We start from the raw sequence: 19,517 nt of genomic DNA, 5'->3' as shown, positions 1-19,517 counted from the left end.
CCTTTGGTTCCATATTTCAAGCTTAACTCTATACAGTCAACTTAAAATTTCAATTTGTATGACATTTTAAAATCTAAATTAAACTAGTTCAACAAAAAATTACATCCAAGATCACTAAAAATGGAAGGGGAAAAAGAGAGAGAAAAGAAAAATGGAGAAGGGAGGAAGAGAACATAAGATCTCATCAACCAATATTAGTCATATTTTGCACAAAAGAAACACTGGAGATAAGACTTGTGAGGAAACGTCTAAGTAAACTTCTAAGTTCAACAAATTCGGTCTTAAGAAAATCCTACCTAATATTCTTTTGAATATTTCACTCAACCAACAAATTAATTCTTGAAAATATGTGCAAGCGGGGCAGCTAGATGTAGTGAACAGAGCATCGGTCCTTAAGTCAGGAGGACACGAGTTCAAATTCAGCCTCAGACATTTAATACTTCCTAGCTGTGTGACCCTGGGCAAGTCACTTAACCCCAGTTGCCTCAGCCAAAAAAGAAAATATGTGCAGGTACTGTTACAAAGAAAATATTTAAAATAATGTTCATAAATCATTCAGCCACTGCTTTCAACTGTCCCTCAATTTCCCAAATATGTTCTTATTGCATTTGTTCTCAACTTAAACACGTAGTGTATTATATCATCACATAAAGATAGTTCCTGTACTTTGAGGACAAAAAATTCTGAACAATATGCATTTGTTTCTGGAGACAAATGGAAACATTTTCATAATTAAAAAGTACATTCTGAACCTTATTTGCATATACTTTCTGACTTCTGGTGAGAAGTGAGAATTCAAGGGACAAAGGATGGACTAGGCAGTGAAATTTATTTATTCCTACATACATTTAAGAATAATGACTTTGGGGCAGCTACATGGTGCAGTGAATAAAAGTGCAGGCCCTGAAGTCAGGAGGACCCGAGTTCAAATTCAGACACAATACTTTCATAGCTGTGTGAACCTGGGCAAGCCACTTAGCCCCAACTGCCTAAGCAAAAATAAAAATAAAAAATAATGATTTTACAGGTCCACTTGTTCAAAAAAGTAAAATTAAAATAATTCTATCTCAAAAGCATAAGATTAGTGAAGTACCTTGGAAACTCAATTTGGAACTATAACAACAAAGTCAATAACTTTGTATAACCTCAAAACTAAGCAATATCACTGTGAGGAGGCTTATATTTCATTAGGATCCAGAAGCACAAAAATCCTTTCCAACTACCTTTTAGGTTTAGTCTTCTCCCATTAGCATGTAAAGTCCTTGAAGGGATGAACTGTCTTTCTGCTTGTATTTACAGAACATGCAATACTTTATGACTAGTTAATGGACTCTTCAAACTATGCGCCAGTCATTGATCGTCACTTATAATTTTTGGCAAAATTCTACAACATATTACAGTCATGGATTATGAGAATAAGAAAGACAGCACTAAAAATCTAAGTGGGCTTATCAAGAACAAGTCAAACAAATAAATTATTTCCCCTTTTTTGGCAGGTTGGCTAACCTAGTAGGTGATAAGTCAAGGAAATACCATAGATACTCTTTATCCTCTGCCCAAGCATTTTGATTATATTTTTTCATACTTCTCTTTTTCATTAGTTTTGTGCAAAAGCTTTTAAATTTAATATAATTAAAATTATCCATCATTTTGCATTTCATAATATTTTTTATCTCTTGTTAAAACATTCTTTCCTTCTTCATAGATCTGACAGGTAAAATACTCCTTACTCTGCCAATTTGCTTATGGTATCTAACACCCATTACATCTAAATCATGTGCCCATTTTGACTTTTCTTGGTATATGGTATGAAATGTTGGTTAATGCTTAGTTTCTGCCATATGATTTTTCAGTTTTCCCAGTGACTTTTGTCAAAAAATGGGGTCTTATCTCAGATACTAGAACTTTGGGGTTGCCATGCATTAGATTACAGTCATTGATTGCTCTGTCTTGTATATCTAATCTATTCCAACAATCCACCAACTATTTTTTGAGTACCAAATAATGTTGATGATTGCTGCTTAAAAATAAAGTTTTAGATCTGAATCTGATATGGCTAGGCCACCTTCTTCTCCTTTTTTTCCTCCATTACTTCCCTTGATTTTTCTTCTAAATGATCTTCTTCTAGATGAACTGCTATTATATTTTCTAGCTCAATAGAGTAATTTTTGGTAATTTGATTGGTATGATTGGTTAGTATTTTAATTAGGTGTCAGAGATGGGTTTCAAATTCTTATCTTCCTGACTCCAAGTCTAGTTGGTTATGTATTTACTATATCAAAATATCTCTACTTAGAGCAATGTGGGAAATATGTCAGTTATGCATATTCCAAAATACTTAAAATGGCCAGACCCAGTTATTTCAGAACAGCTCCATATAAAGCTGAAGATAGACCTTTTATTGGAGTGTGCCAGGGATTTGTTGTTGGTTCTGTTTTCTTGCACATTTTTATAAAGTATTTCATTGGCTCACAGGCTAGAACCTAAAGTGAGCTTTGAGTTCATCTAGTTCACCCTTCCATCCCCAAACTCATTTCACAATGTAAAATTTAAGGTCTAGAGAGTTTTAAAATCACTTTCACATGTAGATCATATACGTACTAAACAGCAAAGAGAGATTGGAACCCAGGTTCTCTGAATCCAAATCCCAAAATCTGGACTGAATTCCAAATCCATATCAAATTATCAAAATAAAATATGAATAAGCATTCACAAGTGAAGGGGAAATAAAAGGAAGATAAACTATTATACAGAAATTATATGTCACAAAACAAAAGACAAACAAAATGGCTGAATTTTTTTTTAATTTCTTTCTTAAATTTTATTTTATAATAGCTTTTTATTTTTCAAAATATATGCAAAGATAGTTTTCAGCATTCACCCTGCAAAACCTTGAGTTCCAAATTTTTTCCCCTCTCTCCTCTTGTTCCCCCCTCCCTTAAAACAGCAAGTGATCCAATTAAGTTAAACACGTGCAATTCTTCTAAACCTATTGTCACATATCATTGCTTTACAAGAAAAAGGAAAAAACAATGCAAGCAAACCACAAGGTAAAAATACCATGTTGTGATTCACATTCAGTCCCCATAGTCCTTTCTCTAGATGCAGATGGCTCTCTCCATCACAAGTGTATTGGATTTGGCCTAAATCACCTCATTGTTGAAAAGTGCCAAGTCCATTATAGTTAATCATCACATAATCTTGTTGCTGTGTACAATGTTCTCTTGGTTCTACTCACTTCAGTTATCATGAGTTCATTGTAGGTCTCTCCAGGCTTTTCTGAAATCATCCTGCTGATCATTTTTTAAAGAACATTCCATTAAATTCATATACCATAACTTATTTAGCCCTCTCCCAATTAATGGGCATCCACTAAATTTTCAATTTCTCGCCACTACAAAAAAGGGTTGCTACAAACATGTTTGCACATATGGATCCTTTTCAAAATGAGTGACTTTCTACACAAATTTATCAGGCTCAAAATATAACTGGAAATTGATAACCTAAACAATTTGATTTCAGCAAGAGAAAAATGAGACCAGTCATAAAGGAACTCCAATGGGGCTAAGGGATGGGTGGGTCAGGGAACTTCATAACTAGACAAGTTTATCAGTTTAAATCAGAAACTTAAAAGAAAATGATAATCCTTATGTTGGATAAAAAATACTTTTAAATGCAGAAAAGTAGCACCCTACCAAGCTTATAATATAAACAGTATCCAGATTCCTATGGGTATATATAAGGCAAAGAAAGAGCACTAGAATATTAGTAATAAAATAAAAATATTAAATAAAATACTATCAGATTAGATTATATCCAAAAAATTATTCATTATGACCAAGTTAGAATTATTTATTAGGGTATGCAAAAGTTATTTATTAGGGTAATTAGCATCATAAATGACATGGTTAAATTTGGAATTATACCCAAATTATAAAACCGTGCATGCTCTTTGATCTTAGCAAAACCATTACTAAGAGATCAGAAAAAAAGGAAAAGGTGTGTGTGTTTTGTGTGTGTGTGTGTGTGTGTGTGTGTGTGTGTGTCTATGTATAGCATTTTCACAGAAATAAAGAAAAATTAAATAGCTAATACCAATCCAGAGTCAATAAATAGACAGAAAACGATAATAAAGGTATATTATCAAATTTACTTAAAGATTTTAATGATTTATCAGAAAAACATGTATATACTTTGTAGACTTCTTAATTTTCATACCTGCATTCCTAACACAAAGTATAACAGCACACTTGTGGTACAAGAGATATGTAAGCATTTACATGTGATACATTGATTCCCTTTTAGCATGCACTAATAGCATCTCTTTAAAATAAAGGAATCACAGAACAAAATCAAATTCAACAATAATATCACTTTATTAAAATTCTTCAACCAAATTGTAAAGGGACTTCACATCTAATTATTTTAAAGATGATTCTTCCCCCCCTCCCCCAATTTATTATCCAGCCTGAATAAAGGAGGTAGGCTAGTTAAAGGAGCTTTAGAAATCTTTTTCTATATAGCAAAACAATCTACTAGACATACATAATACTATCTGTGCAAGTAACCTAAAGCATTTTTTAAATAGGAAAGCATGATAGGTTTAAAAAAAAAATTAAACTTTTAAAAGGTTATCCTATTTCCCCTTAAAAAACAAAATCAAAACCTCTCTGGAACCTATCTGGTAATTTTCTAAAATAAGCATATCCTTTCATAATGACCATTGTCCTGGCTACCCAAAAAAAAAAAAAAAAAACACCATAACGTCCCTACTTTCAAGGGGTTCACATTCTTAAAAGGGTAACAACATGAAAATGACTACAGATAAGATATAGATATATAAGTATATCTATATACATATATATTAGAGCCAATCGCACAGGAAAGGCTTCTTACAGAAAATGGAATTTTGTTTGTAGCATCCTTTTTTGCAGTGGCAAGAAACTGGAAACTGAATGGAAGAAACTGGAAACTGAATGGATGCCCATCAATTGGAGAATAGCTGAATAAGTTATGATATATAAGTGTTATGGAATATTACCATCCCATGAGAAATGATCAGCAGGATTTCAGAGACGCCTGGAAAAACTTACATGAATTGATGCTAAGTGAAATGAGTAGAACCAGGAGAACATTGTACACCGCCACAAGAAGATTATATGATAATCAATTTTGATGAATGTGGCTCTTTTCAACAATGGAGTGATTCAGGTCAGTTCTAATGGTCTTGTGATGAAGAGTCATCTGCACCCAGAGAGAGAACTGTGGGAACTAAATGTGGATCACAACATAGTATTGTTAACTTTTTTGTTGTTGTTTGCTTGTTTTTTGTTTTCTTTCTCATTTTTTCCTTTTTGATCTGATTTTCCTTTTGCAGCATGATAATTATGGAAATATGTATAGAAGAACTGCACATATTTAACATAATTGGATTACTTGTCAGCTAGGGGAGGGGATGAGGGGAGTGGAGGGGAAAAATTTGGATCACAAGATTTTGTAAGGGTGAATGTTGAAAATTATCATGCATATGTTTTGAAAATAAAAAGCTTTAATAAAAAAAGAAAAATTGTTAAGAAAGAGAGAGAGAAATAAAGAAAGAAGTTAGGAAGGAAGCAAGATGGGATTTTAGCTGAAACTTGAAAGAAGTCAAGATTCAGAGATAAAGAAGCAGAGCATTCCCAGCATGAAGATACAAAGTGGTAGGAGACGTATTCTCTTGACAGTAGAATGGCAAGAAACTTGGTGTCATTGGACCTTAAGTTCGTGGAAGGGAATATTAGGTAGAACAGGGTCAGTTTATAAAAGGGCTTTAAAACCAAATACAGACAAATCTTGTTTGATTTATCTCATTAAGCAAATCTGACCTTTCTTTAAAGAATCCTGATATACATTAGCATTCCAAAGAACTTTGGTTCAGGTACTATATAGCCTCTCACTCCTGCCATCCCTATTGCTCCACCAAAAACCACCCTATTAAAAACCCCCCAACTAAAAAATTTCTTCCAAATGAAAGCAGCACAGATTTACTGAGCAGCCACCTCTACCAAACACTTTCCTTCAGACACCCAGCACTGTGACCCCACCTTCCCTGTGATTTTCCTTTCCTTACATTCTTCTACAAGAGAACATTTTTATTATTAGGTCTTAAGAGTTTGTGGCACAGACCTTCCAAAAGAATATTGCCTTTCCTCTTTAAATTGTAAAGTTTTGTGGATTGCCTTTCCTCTTTAAATTGTAAAGTCTTGTGGAGAGGGAATGGCATATAGTAAACATTTAATAAATGTTTCCTAAATTGAACTGAATTACTGCAATAATATAATGTAATTAGGACAGGCAACACTGTGGTGACAGCATCAAAGAGAAGTGAACTTATGATAGTTTTTGAGAAAGTAAAATCAACAAGATTTGGCAAAAGACTGGACATGAGGAGAGAAGAATATGTAAGAGAGAAAAGCTACAGATGGCACCTTGGAAGACTGGGTAATGGTGGCAATCTTAATAATAAACAGCAAAATAAGGAAGAAAGGAAGACTTTAAAATTAGCTCTATTCAGAAAAGTTGACCTTGAGCTATCTACAGGACATTCTGTTCTAGGTGTCTTAACAGGCGGCTGCAGATAGGTGATTAGAGGTCAGCGAAGGTTATTGTTCTCTAATTGTTTCAGTTGTGTCTAACTCTTCATGGCCTCATTTGGGATTTTCTTAGCAAAGATACTGGAGGGGTTTGCCATTTCCTTCTCTACCTCATATGATAGATGAAAAAACTGAAACAAAAAGGATTAAGTGAATTGCCCAAAATTCACAGCTAGTGTCTAAGACATGATTTGAACTCATGAAGTTAAGACTTCCTGACTCTAAGCCCAGCACTACATGCACCTACCTACCCTAGTAGAGGATGTAGAGTTGGATAAATAGATCCGAGGGTGATTTAGACAGAGACAAATCAAACCCCAGGAGGAAATCACAAAGTGAGAATAGAGGGAGAAGAGGGCCCAAATAGAGCAGGGGGAGAGACGCCTACAGTGCACATTCCCATTCCCACTTTCTTGAGACAAAGAATTGAGGAGGAGCAAGCAGACTGTGAAAGAAGCAGAGTAGAGCAGTGTAATGAAAAAGAATCCAGAAAAGGATGATCCACTATGTTGAAGGTTACAGAAGGATGAAGATTGGTCATTTTGTAAAGAGCAGTTTTGGTTGTTTGTAATTGGAAGGAAGCCAGACTACAGAAGGTTTACAAGAGAGAAGGAATGGATAAACTAAACATAGATTTTTTTTTTTAAAAGGAATTTAGTCAGTTTCAGTAAAGCAGGGTAGTAGGCGAGGCAGTTGCTGGGGTTGGAATCAGGAAGATCTAAGTTCAGGAAGATAAGAGTTCAAACAGTAGATGTGTGACCCCAAGCAAGTCACTTAACCTGTGCCTCAGTTTTCTCAACTGTGAAACAAAAAAAATAATAATACCTACCCTCTCAGGGTTGTTATGAAGATCAAATGAGAAAATAACTGTAAAACCTTTAGCATAATGACTGGAAACACTGTTGTTGTTCAGTCTTTTATTCATGTCTGACTGTCTAAGGGATTTTCTTGGCAAAGACATGGGAGTGATTTGTCATTTCCTTTTCCAATGGATAAAGGCAAACAGAGGCTTAATGATTGTCCAGGGTCACACAAATAGGGAAGTATCTGATGTTGGATTTGAACTCAGGTATTCCTGACTCTAGATCAAGCACTCTCTCCACCAAACCATCTAGGTGCCCCAATTGGGACAAAAGTATATATAAATTTTATAGCTACTGAGATAGATAAGATGGAGGACAGATTGGATTGCGAGGATTCTTTAAGTGTAGGGAGACATGGTTCCTGTTTGTAAGATGCAGAGAAGCAGCCAGTAAACAGGGAGAGATTGAAGATTAGTGATGGTGAGGTGAACAGAGGTAGTAAACCTCTGTAAACAGAGGGCTCAGGTAAAATGGTTTGCCTTAAGGGGTGAAGATAGTGAGAGAAAGCACCTGAGTGGTGAGCTAGAGAAAAGAGGAAGTTCTGGTAAAAGGCTTCCATTTTTTCACTGAAGCATTTAGGCAAACTGACAAGGTAGTCCAGAGAGAAAACTATGGGAGGCTTTAGGAAGAATGAAAAAATGAACAGATTAAGACAATGTAAAAGAGTTGTCTTGCTGGGGTAAAAACTCAATTGAAATTGATTATTCTGCCATTCGTATTTCCTTCTCAAAGAGAACTAATGGTATCACAAGTCTGATGACTTGTCAATGAACTAAATGAGTGAGAAAGAGCTTCACAGGATTAATGGATCCAATCAACATAGTTTCAAATTTTTCCCTAGCTCCATGCAGTAGCATATGCATAGGAACATATGCTTCACAAGGTGGGAATAATTCAAGGCTAAAGGTTGGTAAGGCAGAAGCAGTGATAGGATAAGGAGGAAAGGGAAGAGAAAGAAGAAGATAATATAGAGCTGAATTAGTTAACTAAGGGATGAGATAAGGAGGTAGGGAGGAGAGTATAGCCAGTGCCAGACTGATGGCCTGGAAAAGAATTAAGGAGTAAAAACATTTAAAGAAGATAAAAAATGAGCTAGGGGTCACAAGCCAAAGGAAAAGATATGTCACTTAACTTCTCAGTGGTTCAGGCTATTTACTGACTAAAATGAACAGTGCTTTAAGGTTTTGCAAAGTTCTTTATATGTTAACATATGTGATTTTGAACGACACCCTATAAGAAAAGTGTTATTATCCCAATTTTATGTATTAGGAAACTGAGACACACAGGAAGTCTCCTCAATGGAATGTTCTCAGACCTATAAAATAACTGGCTCCATTTATTAAAATGAACAATACTAAACATTAGAATACTAAAAAGAAGAAGACTTTTGATGGAAAGAGCATTTGTATCCACAAAGAGGACTGTGGGGACTGAATGTGGATCACAACATAGTAATCATCATCACTTTCTTTTGTTTTGTTTGCTTGCTTGTTTTTTTCTTTCTCATTTCCCCCCTTTTGATCTGACTTTTCTTGTTCAGCATGATAATTGTAGAAATAGGTTTAGAAGGATCATACATGTTTAACTTATATTGGATTACTTGCTGTATAGGGGAGAAGAAAAATTTGGAACACAAGGTTTTACAAGGGAGAATGTTAACTTTCTTTGCATGTATTTTGAAAAATAAAAAGCTATTTTTAAAAAATTTTAATGTAAAATAAAATGATTAGATCAAAAAAAAAAAAAAAAAAAAGAAAAAGAAAAAGAAAAAAGACAAAGAAGTCAACTTCCAAGTAGCCTGTTTTCTAAAACAATCCAACAAGGATTTATTAAGTGCTTGCTATGTGCAAGACACTGTGGTAGAGTGTGGGAATCCAAAGATAAATCTAAAATATAGCCCCTGATACTCTCAAAGAGATTACCTTATGCTGGACCTGACCAGAGATAGAGCAAATAAATGATTCATAATTCAACAACACAAACTAAAATGCCTCCCTACATATTAAAAAAAAATTTCCAATAAACAATAGAGTTGAACCTGATTCAGCTGAAATATTCTAAAGTCACCTTCTACCCTACTCCTGGTTTAGAAACAGCATAAAGAAAGTTTTCTGTAACATAGTTCAGTCATTAAAAACTGAACATTTTTTCTTACAAGTTTTGTCCCCAAGCTGCAAGAATGTTGTGTATGTTGTCAGTGATTTTCCTTCCTCTATCCCTCCCCCACTTCTTTTTTTTCCCTCATTACTTTAAAGCTGAAAAAGCAATCTGTTTTTAGCAAATAAATTGACCCTGATGCTCACTTCCATCTCAGTCTTTGAGTTTATGACTCCCTAAGCCATAGATTCACAAGGTAGACCTATTCATTTTCCACCTAACACACCTATTTCTCAAATATTCATTTTCCAAATTAAGTACCTTCTTTCTGTGTCTTAGCCCAGCCAATGAAACACAGATACTAATGAATCCCACTGACAATTCTTCCTCCTTGTTTTATCACAAAGATTACAACTGTTTTTGTCATGGACCTCATTGGCAGGATGGTGAAGCTGTTATCTTTTAAAAATCACAAAATAAAGCATGTGCATCTGCATAAAAAACCAGTTATGTTCAAATATTTATCAAAATATTTTAAAATAATAGAGCCGAGATAGACTAAGAATCCCTATTTTATAAAATCCTCAAAAGAAAAATTTTCACAAATATAAATATATTTGATGATGTAGAAAGTTGCACTGTTCAAGTGTTAAAAGATACAGTGTATAGATTCTGCGGTGCTGATCACTAATTTATTTTTACTTAAGAACTACTAACTACTAGACACAAATATGAGTATTTAGGTGATTAGAATATCTATTTAATCTTCGGAACAATTTCCATGTGAAAGGCATGCATTTTCTGCATTTTCCAACTCCTCTCAAAAAGAATGCCCTTTCAAATCAATCAAGCAACAAGGATTTATTAAACACCTATCAATGCCAAGCATTGTGTGGTGTGTACCAGGATGTATATTCTAGATGAAGAAAGGTAAGGTAATAAGAGACAATATCACATGTGAGGAACTGCAAGAACAGTCTGACTATTCATTCCATAGTGTTTTAAGGGAAATGATATATAACAAAGAGTGGAAAGATAGAGTGGAGCCGGATTATGAAAGGTCTAAAATGTGAAATAGAGTTTGTTTTTAATCTTAGGGCTAAAAAGCAGCCAGTGGAGTTTATTGAGGATCACAACCAGATTTCTGCTTTAGAACTATTACTTTGGCAGTTACATGGAAAATGGATTGGGGACAGAAGAGATTTGAGACAGGACAATGAACCAATTTCAACAGTTCAGGTAAAAGATGATAGCCTTTCTCACTCACCATCCCACTCATGTTTAGTTAACATGCTTTAAGTACCCTCTTAGTATGTGGCATTGTAAGAAGCTGGAATTAAAATGTTGCCCTTAGACACAATCCGAGCCCTTAGGAAGTTTATAGTCTAATTCAAGAAATGTGTTTACACAGATAGAAGGAAAATGCAATAAGGTCCTTTACAAAGGACCAGACAAATGTCTGAACAAAGAGCATAAGAAATTTAAGGGGGGAAGAGACTGCTTTCAACTTGATGGAATTATTCATGGAAAATGTGACAGCCGATCTCACACCTCTCAGATTGGCTAAGAAGACAGGAGAAGATAATAATAAATGTTGGAAGGTATGTGAGAAAACTGGGACACTAATTAATGCATTGTTGGTGGAGTTGTGAACTGATACAACCATTCTGGAGAACAATCTACAACTGTGCCCAAAGAGCTATAAAACTTTGTATACCCTTTGGCCCAGCAGTGTTTCTACTGAATCTGTATCCCAAGGAAATCATAAAGGAGGGAAAAGGACCCACATGTGCAAAAATGTTTGTGGCAGCTTTTTTTTTTGTGGTAGCAAAGAATTGGAAAAGGAGTGGATACCCATCAAATGGGGAATGGCTGAACGAGTTGTAGCACATGAAGGTAATGGAATATTATTATTCTATGAAAAATGATGAACAAGCTAGTTATAGAAAGGCCTGAATGATTTACATGAACTGATGCTAAGTGAAACAAGTAGAACCAGGAATACATTGTATACAACAACAGTAAGAATATGAGATCATCAACTCTGAAAGGCTTGGTTCTTCTAAGCAGTTCAAGTGATCCAAAGCAATCCCAATAGATCTTGGACAGATAATACCATCTGCATCCAGAAAAAGAACTAAGGGAACTAAATGTAAATCAACACATGCTATGTTCACTTCTGTTTTCTGTGTTATCTCTCCCACATGAATTTTCCCTTTTGCTCTGATTTTTCTCTCCCAACATGATTCATAAAGCAACGTATATTACAAATAAATAAATTTACTAGGGGAAAAAAAATGTGGCAGCTGAATTCGATCAAGAAAAGAAGAATTTCAATAGGCAGAGATGCTGAAGAATACTGGAGTGGCATGGAAGGAATTTTCTTTGGGGGAGGAACTGGACAGTACAGGATAACAGCTGACATATATGTCTATAAAGCTCTTTATAAACATCATCACAGCTGAGCAACAATCCTGCAGGGTAAGTACTGCAAGCATTATCATCTCTTATTTTACAAGGGAAGAAAAAGGCTGGGATAGATCAAGTTGCTAGGCCATGGACATACAGCTAGTAAAAGACACAGGGCCAAGATTTCCTTAATAGTCCACCATGCCACCTCACAAATGGTAATAATTTTTACAGCACTTTTAAGTTTGTAAAAATGTTTTCACATATATTTTTTATTTGAGATTTATAAAACTTTTTTAAGGCAAAAGTTAGCAAGTCCATTTCAAGGAGAAAAAAACCCCCACAATGTATGAAGGGGAGGTTTGGGGAACCTCCCCAGGCTGACTTTGTATTTTATGTTAAAAAATAATTCATAATTACTAAAGGTTTATCAACCTTGTTTATCTGGAAGCTTATTTTGGCAGCAATATAATAAGAGTGAAAAATTGGGAGAAAGATTAGTTGAGAAGCTACTACAATAGGTCTGATGAGGGTCTGAACTAGGTGAGAATTTTGAAAGGGTGGGAATCAACAAAATTTGACACCTGACTGGAATCAGGGCAACTAGAGAGCGAAGTGGATAGAGTGAAGGGGCTGGAACCAGGAAGATCTGGATTCAAATTAGGTCTCAAAACATTTACTAGCTACAAGACCCTGCACAAGTCATTTAATCCTGTTTCTCTCAGTTTCCTCACCTGTCAAATGCACTAGAGAAGGAAATGGCAAACCACTTTGGCATCTTTGCCAAGAAACCCCAAAAAGTATCCCAAGAGGTCAGACATGAGTGAATACAATGAAACAATAATAAAAGATAATTTTAAGATAAGAAGTCTGGGAGAATGGTGGTATCATCTAAAGATGTAAGGATACTAGGAAAGCAGGAGTATTATAGAAAAAGGTTGAGTTCAGTTTTAGACAGTTTAAATTTTGAGATGCTAGTGGGATACAGATTTCCAGCAAGCAACTAGTTATGGGGCTAGAATCCTCTGCAGAGAGAATAACTGAAGCCAGGAAAGAGAATGTTGCCAAGTTGGGAAACCCTAGAGAGAAAGAGTCTTGAAGGCAAAGTCTTTTGAGGATGAATTCATGGATGAGAAGCAAGCAAAGGTAGTGGGCATAAATATTTTACATCGATAACCTGCTATCAATTTTTTATTTGTGGTTAAATATAGGTTTTTCCTACAGGATTAACGTGTGAAAAATTGAAACAGCCTATGTTGTTAATAAATTTTTTAAATATACTTTTAAATAGCCTTCAACCTAGGAGGAAATCTTTTAAGTTAAAGACTTTTTTTTTATAAGGGAAAAACTGGGAAATCATTTTGCAGTTACTATTCCACTGGAATTGGATGGATTCACACACAGAGGGCTGAATTACTGGCTGATATACAACTTGGGTACCCAATAGGATAGAGAAGGATATCTCTCTTACAAAGCAAAAAGGACTAACATCTATATTTTAGCTCTCTCAAATATCCTTCAATAAATCTGACTCCAAATACATTAATAAATGTTACCCTTTCTAATCCAGGAAAGATGAAAAATCAAAAAATATAAAGTGTTGTTCATAAGTTAGTCTATGAAGTGATGTTACCCTCAGTAAAAAATAGAAAGCAGGAATAAGTTCAGAGAATTATATATTTATAATTGGGAGGAACCTTAAGAGATCATTTAATCCATCCTACATTTTACAAAGCAGAAAGCCAACCTTGACTTAGAATTGAAATAAATTGCACAAAGTCCTACAAAATTGAAATTTCAATCTCAATTCTATTCATTTTAGTTCATCAATTTTTTCATTTTATTATGCTAGAAGGGTACAGAATGGTATATTAAAAAAAAGACAAAACAAAACTACAAATTCTCAAATCCTCAGACTAATCTTCATACTTTTATTATGTTGGCTTCACTATGAAAAATTCCTAGAAAATCTAGAACACTAAAATTACAGCATGCACACGCGCGCGCGCACACACACACCACCCCAAATATAAAAGATTTTTAGGTAATCCCTTACAAGTTCTTCTACAATTTTGCTGACTCTAAGCTGATCCATGGTTGTTATGAGAATCATAAAAAGAGGTCATGTACATTAAATCTTTACGTACACAAATATCCAATATGGGTTTACTCAACTACAGATACTTTTAGATAAAGACTATGATAAAAGCAGCTTGGTGGAATAGAAGAATATTGGTCCTCAGCTCAATCATTAAACATTTATTAGGTGCTTACTATGTATCATGAATTATATTAAGTCCTGGGAGAAATGGCCAAGTCTTGGCCAGCAAGGTACCCCCATTTAATAGGGAATATTTAATAATTAGGCTCTGTATGTGTGCATGCACCCATACACACAGCATAAATGTAAGATAATCCTCAAAATAAGACATTAGCAGTAGGGAAGAAACTGGCAAAACCCTTTAGCAAAAAGTGGGACTTGAGTTGAGTCTTGGAGGAAGACAGAAGTGAGGACAAGTGAAAAAGGGAAAGCATTCTAGGCATGGGAGACTACCAGTGAAAAGGCAGGAGACAGAATGCAATATGTGAAGAGTCAAAACATCAGAGTACCTATAGGAAAGTCTAGAATACTATAGAGGGGTGGAAGAGGCAGGCCATGTTGTGAAAACCAAAGAGGATTTTATATTTGATTTATAATAAGGAACCACTGGGTTTTACTGAGTAGGATGGATATGTAAGAGAGAGAAATGGGAAGAGGAAAGAACAGAAGGGAGGAATTTGGAATGAATGAAGACGAGTGAAGCAGAACAAATTTAAAAAAAATTTTTTGTAGCAGGCACGAACAAGGTAGTATACTAGGTAGAAGCTGTGTGAATGAAAATAAGGAAACAATACAGTATGAAAATAAAATCAACAGGACTTGGCAACAGATTGGATATGAGGAATGAATTCAAGTGAAGAAATGAGAAAGACTTCTAGGTCACTTGAGTTGCCAGTAGGAAAATAGTGCTCTTGACAGTAGAGGGAGAGTTTGGGAACGAAAAGATAAAAAAGTTCTATTTTAGAGTTGTTGAGGTCAAAATGACTACAAAGGTATCCAAATCAAAATGCCCTAAAGGCATTTAGAAATACAAGATTGGAGAAATCAAAATGCCCTAAAGGTAATTAGAGATATAGGACCAGAACTCAGGAGACAAAGACTAAAACTAAATTTATACATCTGGGAATAATTTGCATGGAGATGAAAATTGAACTCAAGAGAGCTGATAAGAACACCACAAAAAATAATATAGAGAAGGGATTCTTAACCTGGGAGCTACGGGCTCCTGGACAAATTTCAGAGGATCCATGGCTTGGAAAAGAAAAAAAAATTACATATTTATTTCAACAAAATTAATTTCCTGTGTAATCTTATTTAATTTTATACATTTAAAAATAATATTCGAAAGTGGGGCCCATAGGTTTCATCTGACTGCTACGGGATTATGTAGCATAACTTCTGGCTTGGAAGGAGAAAAGCAGAGGGCTACCCATGGTTAATAGGAATCCATTCCTACAAGGAAGACTGAGGAATCATTCAGAAAGAACAGGAAAACCAATCCAAGAAAAAAACGCAGAACTGTGTGAAACATTGCAGTTACAGAAGAATGAAGATTAAGAAAAAGTCTTTAGATCTGGCAAGAGCGCATCAACCAGTTTCAGCTGAATGATGAGGTTGGAAGACTGCAGAAGTTCTAGAAAGATAAGTGAGAAGAGGAAATTAGGAGCACAAAGTATAAATGGTGTTATGGAATTCAGCCATAAAGAGGAGAATGATCGGATAATAGCTAGAAGAGATGGTAAAATCTGGTGAGGATTTTTAAGGCAAAAACAGGGAGGGAAAGAGGAAGAGAGAGATACAGAGACAGGGGAGAGAGAAAGAGAAAGAGAGAGAGAGAGAGAGAATATTAAAACAATGGAAATGTCAATAAAGGGGCAATCTTCTGGGAAGATCAGTTCATGACTTTTTTTTGTGCCAAGTACTCCTTTGGCAGTTTGGAAAAACCTATGGACCCAGTATCAGATTTTTTTTTTTTTAAATTCGTAACTGATCCATCAAGAAAAACCAACAGACATTTATTTATAAGAGCAATATATGGCCAAAAGAGAAAATAAGTAATTTTCACCCCTCCAGTTTGTGGACTCTGAAATCTGTGAAACCTAGGTAGAGAACTCGTAATGTAGACGCATCTGCCTTTGCAAGAAAGGCCACTTCATTTGAGACAGGAGAAAAATAGATAGTAGAGGAAAATGAATGGATAATAAACGGAAGACATGAGGGAACTCTCAGAAAACAGTCTCATCTACTTTGTTGTACTGTTGTATGTACTGTGTATGTACTGAAGCCATACGATCAAAGGGAAAGAGAATGGAGATGGGATGCCATGGAGGGCTCCAGAAGGAATGAAATGGTATGGAATGATTAGGAAGATATAAAAGGATTTCTCTGTTGCCTTGAGAGATCAATTAATATAAACATCAATAAAATCGATACACACAGATGGTGGGAATAATACAAAGTCGACTTTGGCAAGGTGTGATCAGTGGTTGGAAAAGAGAAAAAGTTTCAAATAGCATAGAGCTGAATTAGTTCCTTTAAGGAGTTTAAGATGGGTAAAGGAGGAAAGTGTAGTCAGAGCTGGGATATCATGACAGCCTACTAAAAAAAACAGAGGCAGAGGCATTGAAAGTTACAATAAAGGTAACGCAAGGTTAGGAATCCTAAGGCATAAAAAATGGAATAAGATATTATGATCAGATAAAAGAATTTCAAAGTTCATAAACATGCTTGTGGACAATGGCAAAGAGCATCTCTGCATGAGACTGAGTGAACTGGAGAAACAGATCATGTGAATGGAATAAAAAGAATTAAAGAGTTAATATAGTAGTAGCATGATGAAAGATACACCAAAAACTAATAAAGGTACTTCAGTGGGAGGAAGGGATGTGGTTAGGAAGACAAAAAATAAGGTACAAACTGCAGGTAGAACTAATAACTTTAAGCTGATCTTCAACATGTTAAGTTTTCACACATATGAATTTGGTCAGGAACTTATTGGACAATATATTCTCTGAACACTAATATACAGTTAAGCAAAAAGCCATTTTTGATGACCCTAGTAGTATAGGGACAGTCAATTTGTTCAAGTAGATTATGAAATTCCACTCCATAAGTATTACTTATATATTACTACATAAAGTAGTAATGTAAACTACTTTACATTAATGGCTTCAATATCCTATCCACCAAAGCTTTTAGGAGCTGTGAAAACTTAGCAAAACTTACACCTCTTAATTCAATTTCTCACTGTATCCATGGCTACCTTATAGTAGACATCTTAATAAGGAAAAACCTTTTTAAAGTACAAAGCATAAAAAAAAAGCGATAATAGATAAAATAGATAAAACCAAACTATTTCATAAAATTAAGAATTGATACTATATCTTTAAGTTTTCTAAAACAGGGTTATTTTGTATCTTACTAATTCTCAGTGAGTTAATTACCCCTTCCAGCTTTTGTGTCATCTACAAATTTAAAGCAAATTTATGTTCTTTTATTCATTCTTCAGACAAGCAATTATAACGAAGTGCCTGAAAAGGCTTTCTAACTCTAGCTACTAATATTCTAGATACAAAGGAACAAAACTAGTTTTCACACACAAGAAAATACACCTAAAATCGCCACCATAAGCAGGATTGGACTACATAAGATTTTTAAAAAATACAAATCTACTAGTTTTAATTACTGACCATCTTCAAATTCTCTTCAGAACATTCTTTGGAAGTCTTTTGTGGCTACTAAAACTGGAAAACCAAAACTGGGGCTCCACATTCAAGTATGTCAGGAAGCATTTGCTAAGTGCTTAATAAGTACCAGTAACAATACTAAGTGTTGGGTATACAAAGAAATTCCACTACCCTGATCAGAAAATGGGAGGGAGGGGTAGTTGGTTTAATAAATTAACTACAAATTTGCTAATACAATCCTCTCCTCGCTAAAATCACTTAAAATTAAAAACGAACACCTAAGCTTAATTTAATGAAAACACCTCCCTTTTCCCCTTCCCTCAAGTCAAACAGCATCTAAGTTAAAGCGAATAATGGGTGTAGGGAAGAGGAAGAGTGGGTTGGGGAATAAGAACATTTCTAATCACCCTCACCCAGGCAAATCTAAATACTAAACTGGGACTAGTATTAAAAAGCAGGAATCAAAAACAGTGAGTGCCCCTCTCGTGGCTATACAAAAGTGAAGGAGTTACGGGCAGAGAAGGAGGTAGCGCGGTGCCAAAAATAAAAACATCTATTAGAGTCCCTCCCTGTCTCGTCTGAGGCAAATTAACACTATTCCGGAGGCTAGGGAAGAGCAGCGCGTGTGCCCTTTCCCCGCACCCGATTCCGGTGATTTCACGATTCATATCTCCGAGGTTTTATCCACTGAGCTCCGAAGAAGCCCATCAGGCCCAAAGGGAAAGCAAAAGAGATGCGTCGCCCCGAAGCACAAAACAAAGCGCTGTCGAGGGAGGGGGTGGGCGGGTGGGACGCCATTACATTGTACCGCGGCCTGCGCCGCCGCCCAATCGACCCCGAACCCCGCGGGCGCCGGCTCTGCTCCTTGGTCCAGAGGAGAAAAAACAAAGGGACAAGGAAGAAATGGAACCGCAGGAACCTGAGAGAAGAGGTGATCGAGCGACGACAGGGAAACATTCCTTACCTTCGTGAGTTTTGGCGATCTTCGCCATTTTGTCCACTCGAACACACAGACGGAACTGGTACGTCCAAGAACTTCCGCTCGTGGCCGCCGCCACCGAGAAAAATAGCGGGGGAGGGGAAGCGGTGCTTATGCGCAGGCGCTAACAAGGAGTGCGCGCAAATAAGTATCACGTGACAGAGGAACCACTAAGATCTAGCGGCTCGGTGCATTGTGGGAGTGGGAGGAGCGAGGAGTTCTGAGGTCAGCCCCTGAGTTGGCCCCAGAAGTGAATAAAGTCATCTGTAATGTAACGTCCTCGTGGATAGAAAGGTTTTTCTGCGGAAAAAAAGGTTGGCTTTGTGGCGTTACATAATCAGAGGCCTGGAAGAAACCTTTGGAGGTCATCCAATGAATCCCTCTGCTCCCTATAGCAATAACTAAGTCCCTTCTGCAAAATTCTCTCACAATCGGATGGTATCTGTGCCTTTTAACAGCACGTATGAAAGGAGTTTGCTCGTCTTACTTGGACTTCTGCGGTACTTACCTCGGGTTAGGCCACACGGGATGGTACTAGGACGTCTGAGTTTGGTGTTAGGGTGATTGGATATAAACCATACCTTTGACATGCTGACTTGTAGCCAGAGGGGAATCACCGAACCTCTTTAAGATTCAATTTTCTTTTTTGTTAATCGGTAAACTTGATGATCCATCCCAGTTCTAAATCTATGATCGTAGTTGATTAAAACAATATAACCTCTTAGTGACCTAAACAACCCATTAGGATTG

At 35.9% G+C, this 19,517-nt stretch overlaps 1 protein-coding gene across 5 annotated transcripts in view; it reads right to left on the bottom strand.

Moving 5' to 3' along the window:
* The window catches only part of SF3B1 (splicing factor 3b subunit 1), a 49,611-nt gene extending 30,730 nt beyond the window's left edge, over positions 1-18,881 (bottom strand). For 2 of the 5 annotated variants that reach the window (XR_007951988.1, XM_051985952.1), the window contains exon 1: positions 18,753-18,866. Coding sequence is in view for 4 of the 5 variants with exons in the window: in XM_051985952.1 (XP_051841912.1) it covers positions 18,753-18,780 (28 nt within the window). In the remaining variant the exon portion in view is untranslated. Of the gene's footprint in view, positions 1-18,752 lie in introns of all 5 variants that reach the window. The other 3 variants (XM_051985954.1, XM_051985953.1, XM_051985951.1) reach the window with 2 other exon arrangements.
* Positions 18,882-19,517: the final 636 nt, after the last annotated feature.

Source organism: Antechinus flavipes, chromosome 3 (genome assembly GCF_016432865.1).
Source record: "Antechinus flavipes isolate AdamAnt ecotype Samford, QLD, Australia chromosome 3, AdamAnt_v2, whole genome shotgun sequence".
Classification (NCBI taxonomy): Eukaryota; Metazoa; Chordata; class Mammalia; order Dasyuromorphia; family Dasyuridae; genus Antechinus; species Antechinus flavipes.
This window is presented reverse-complemented; position numbering and strand designations above follow the sequence as displayed.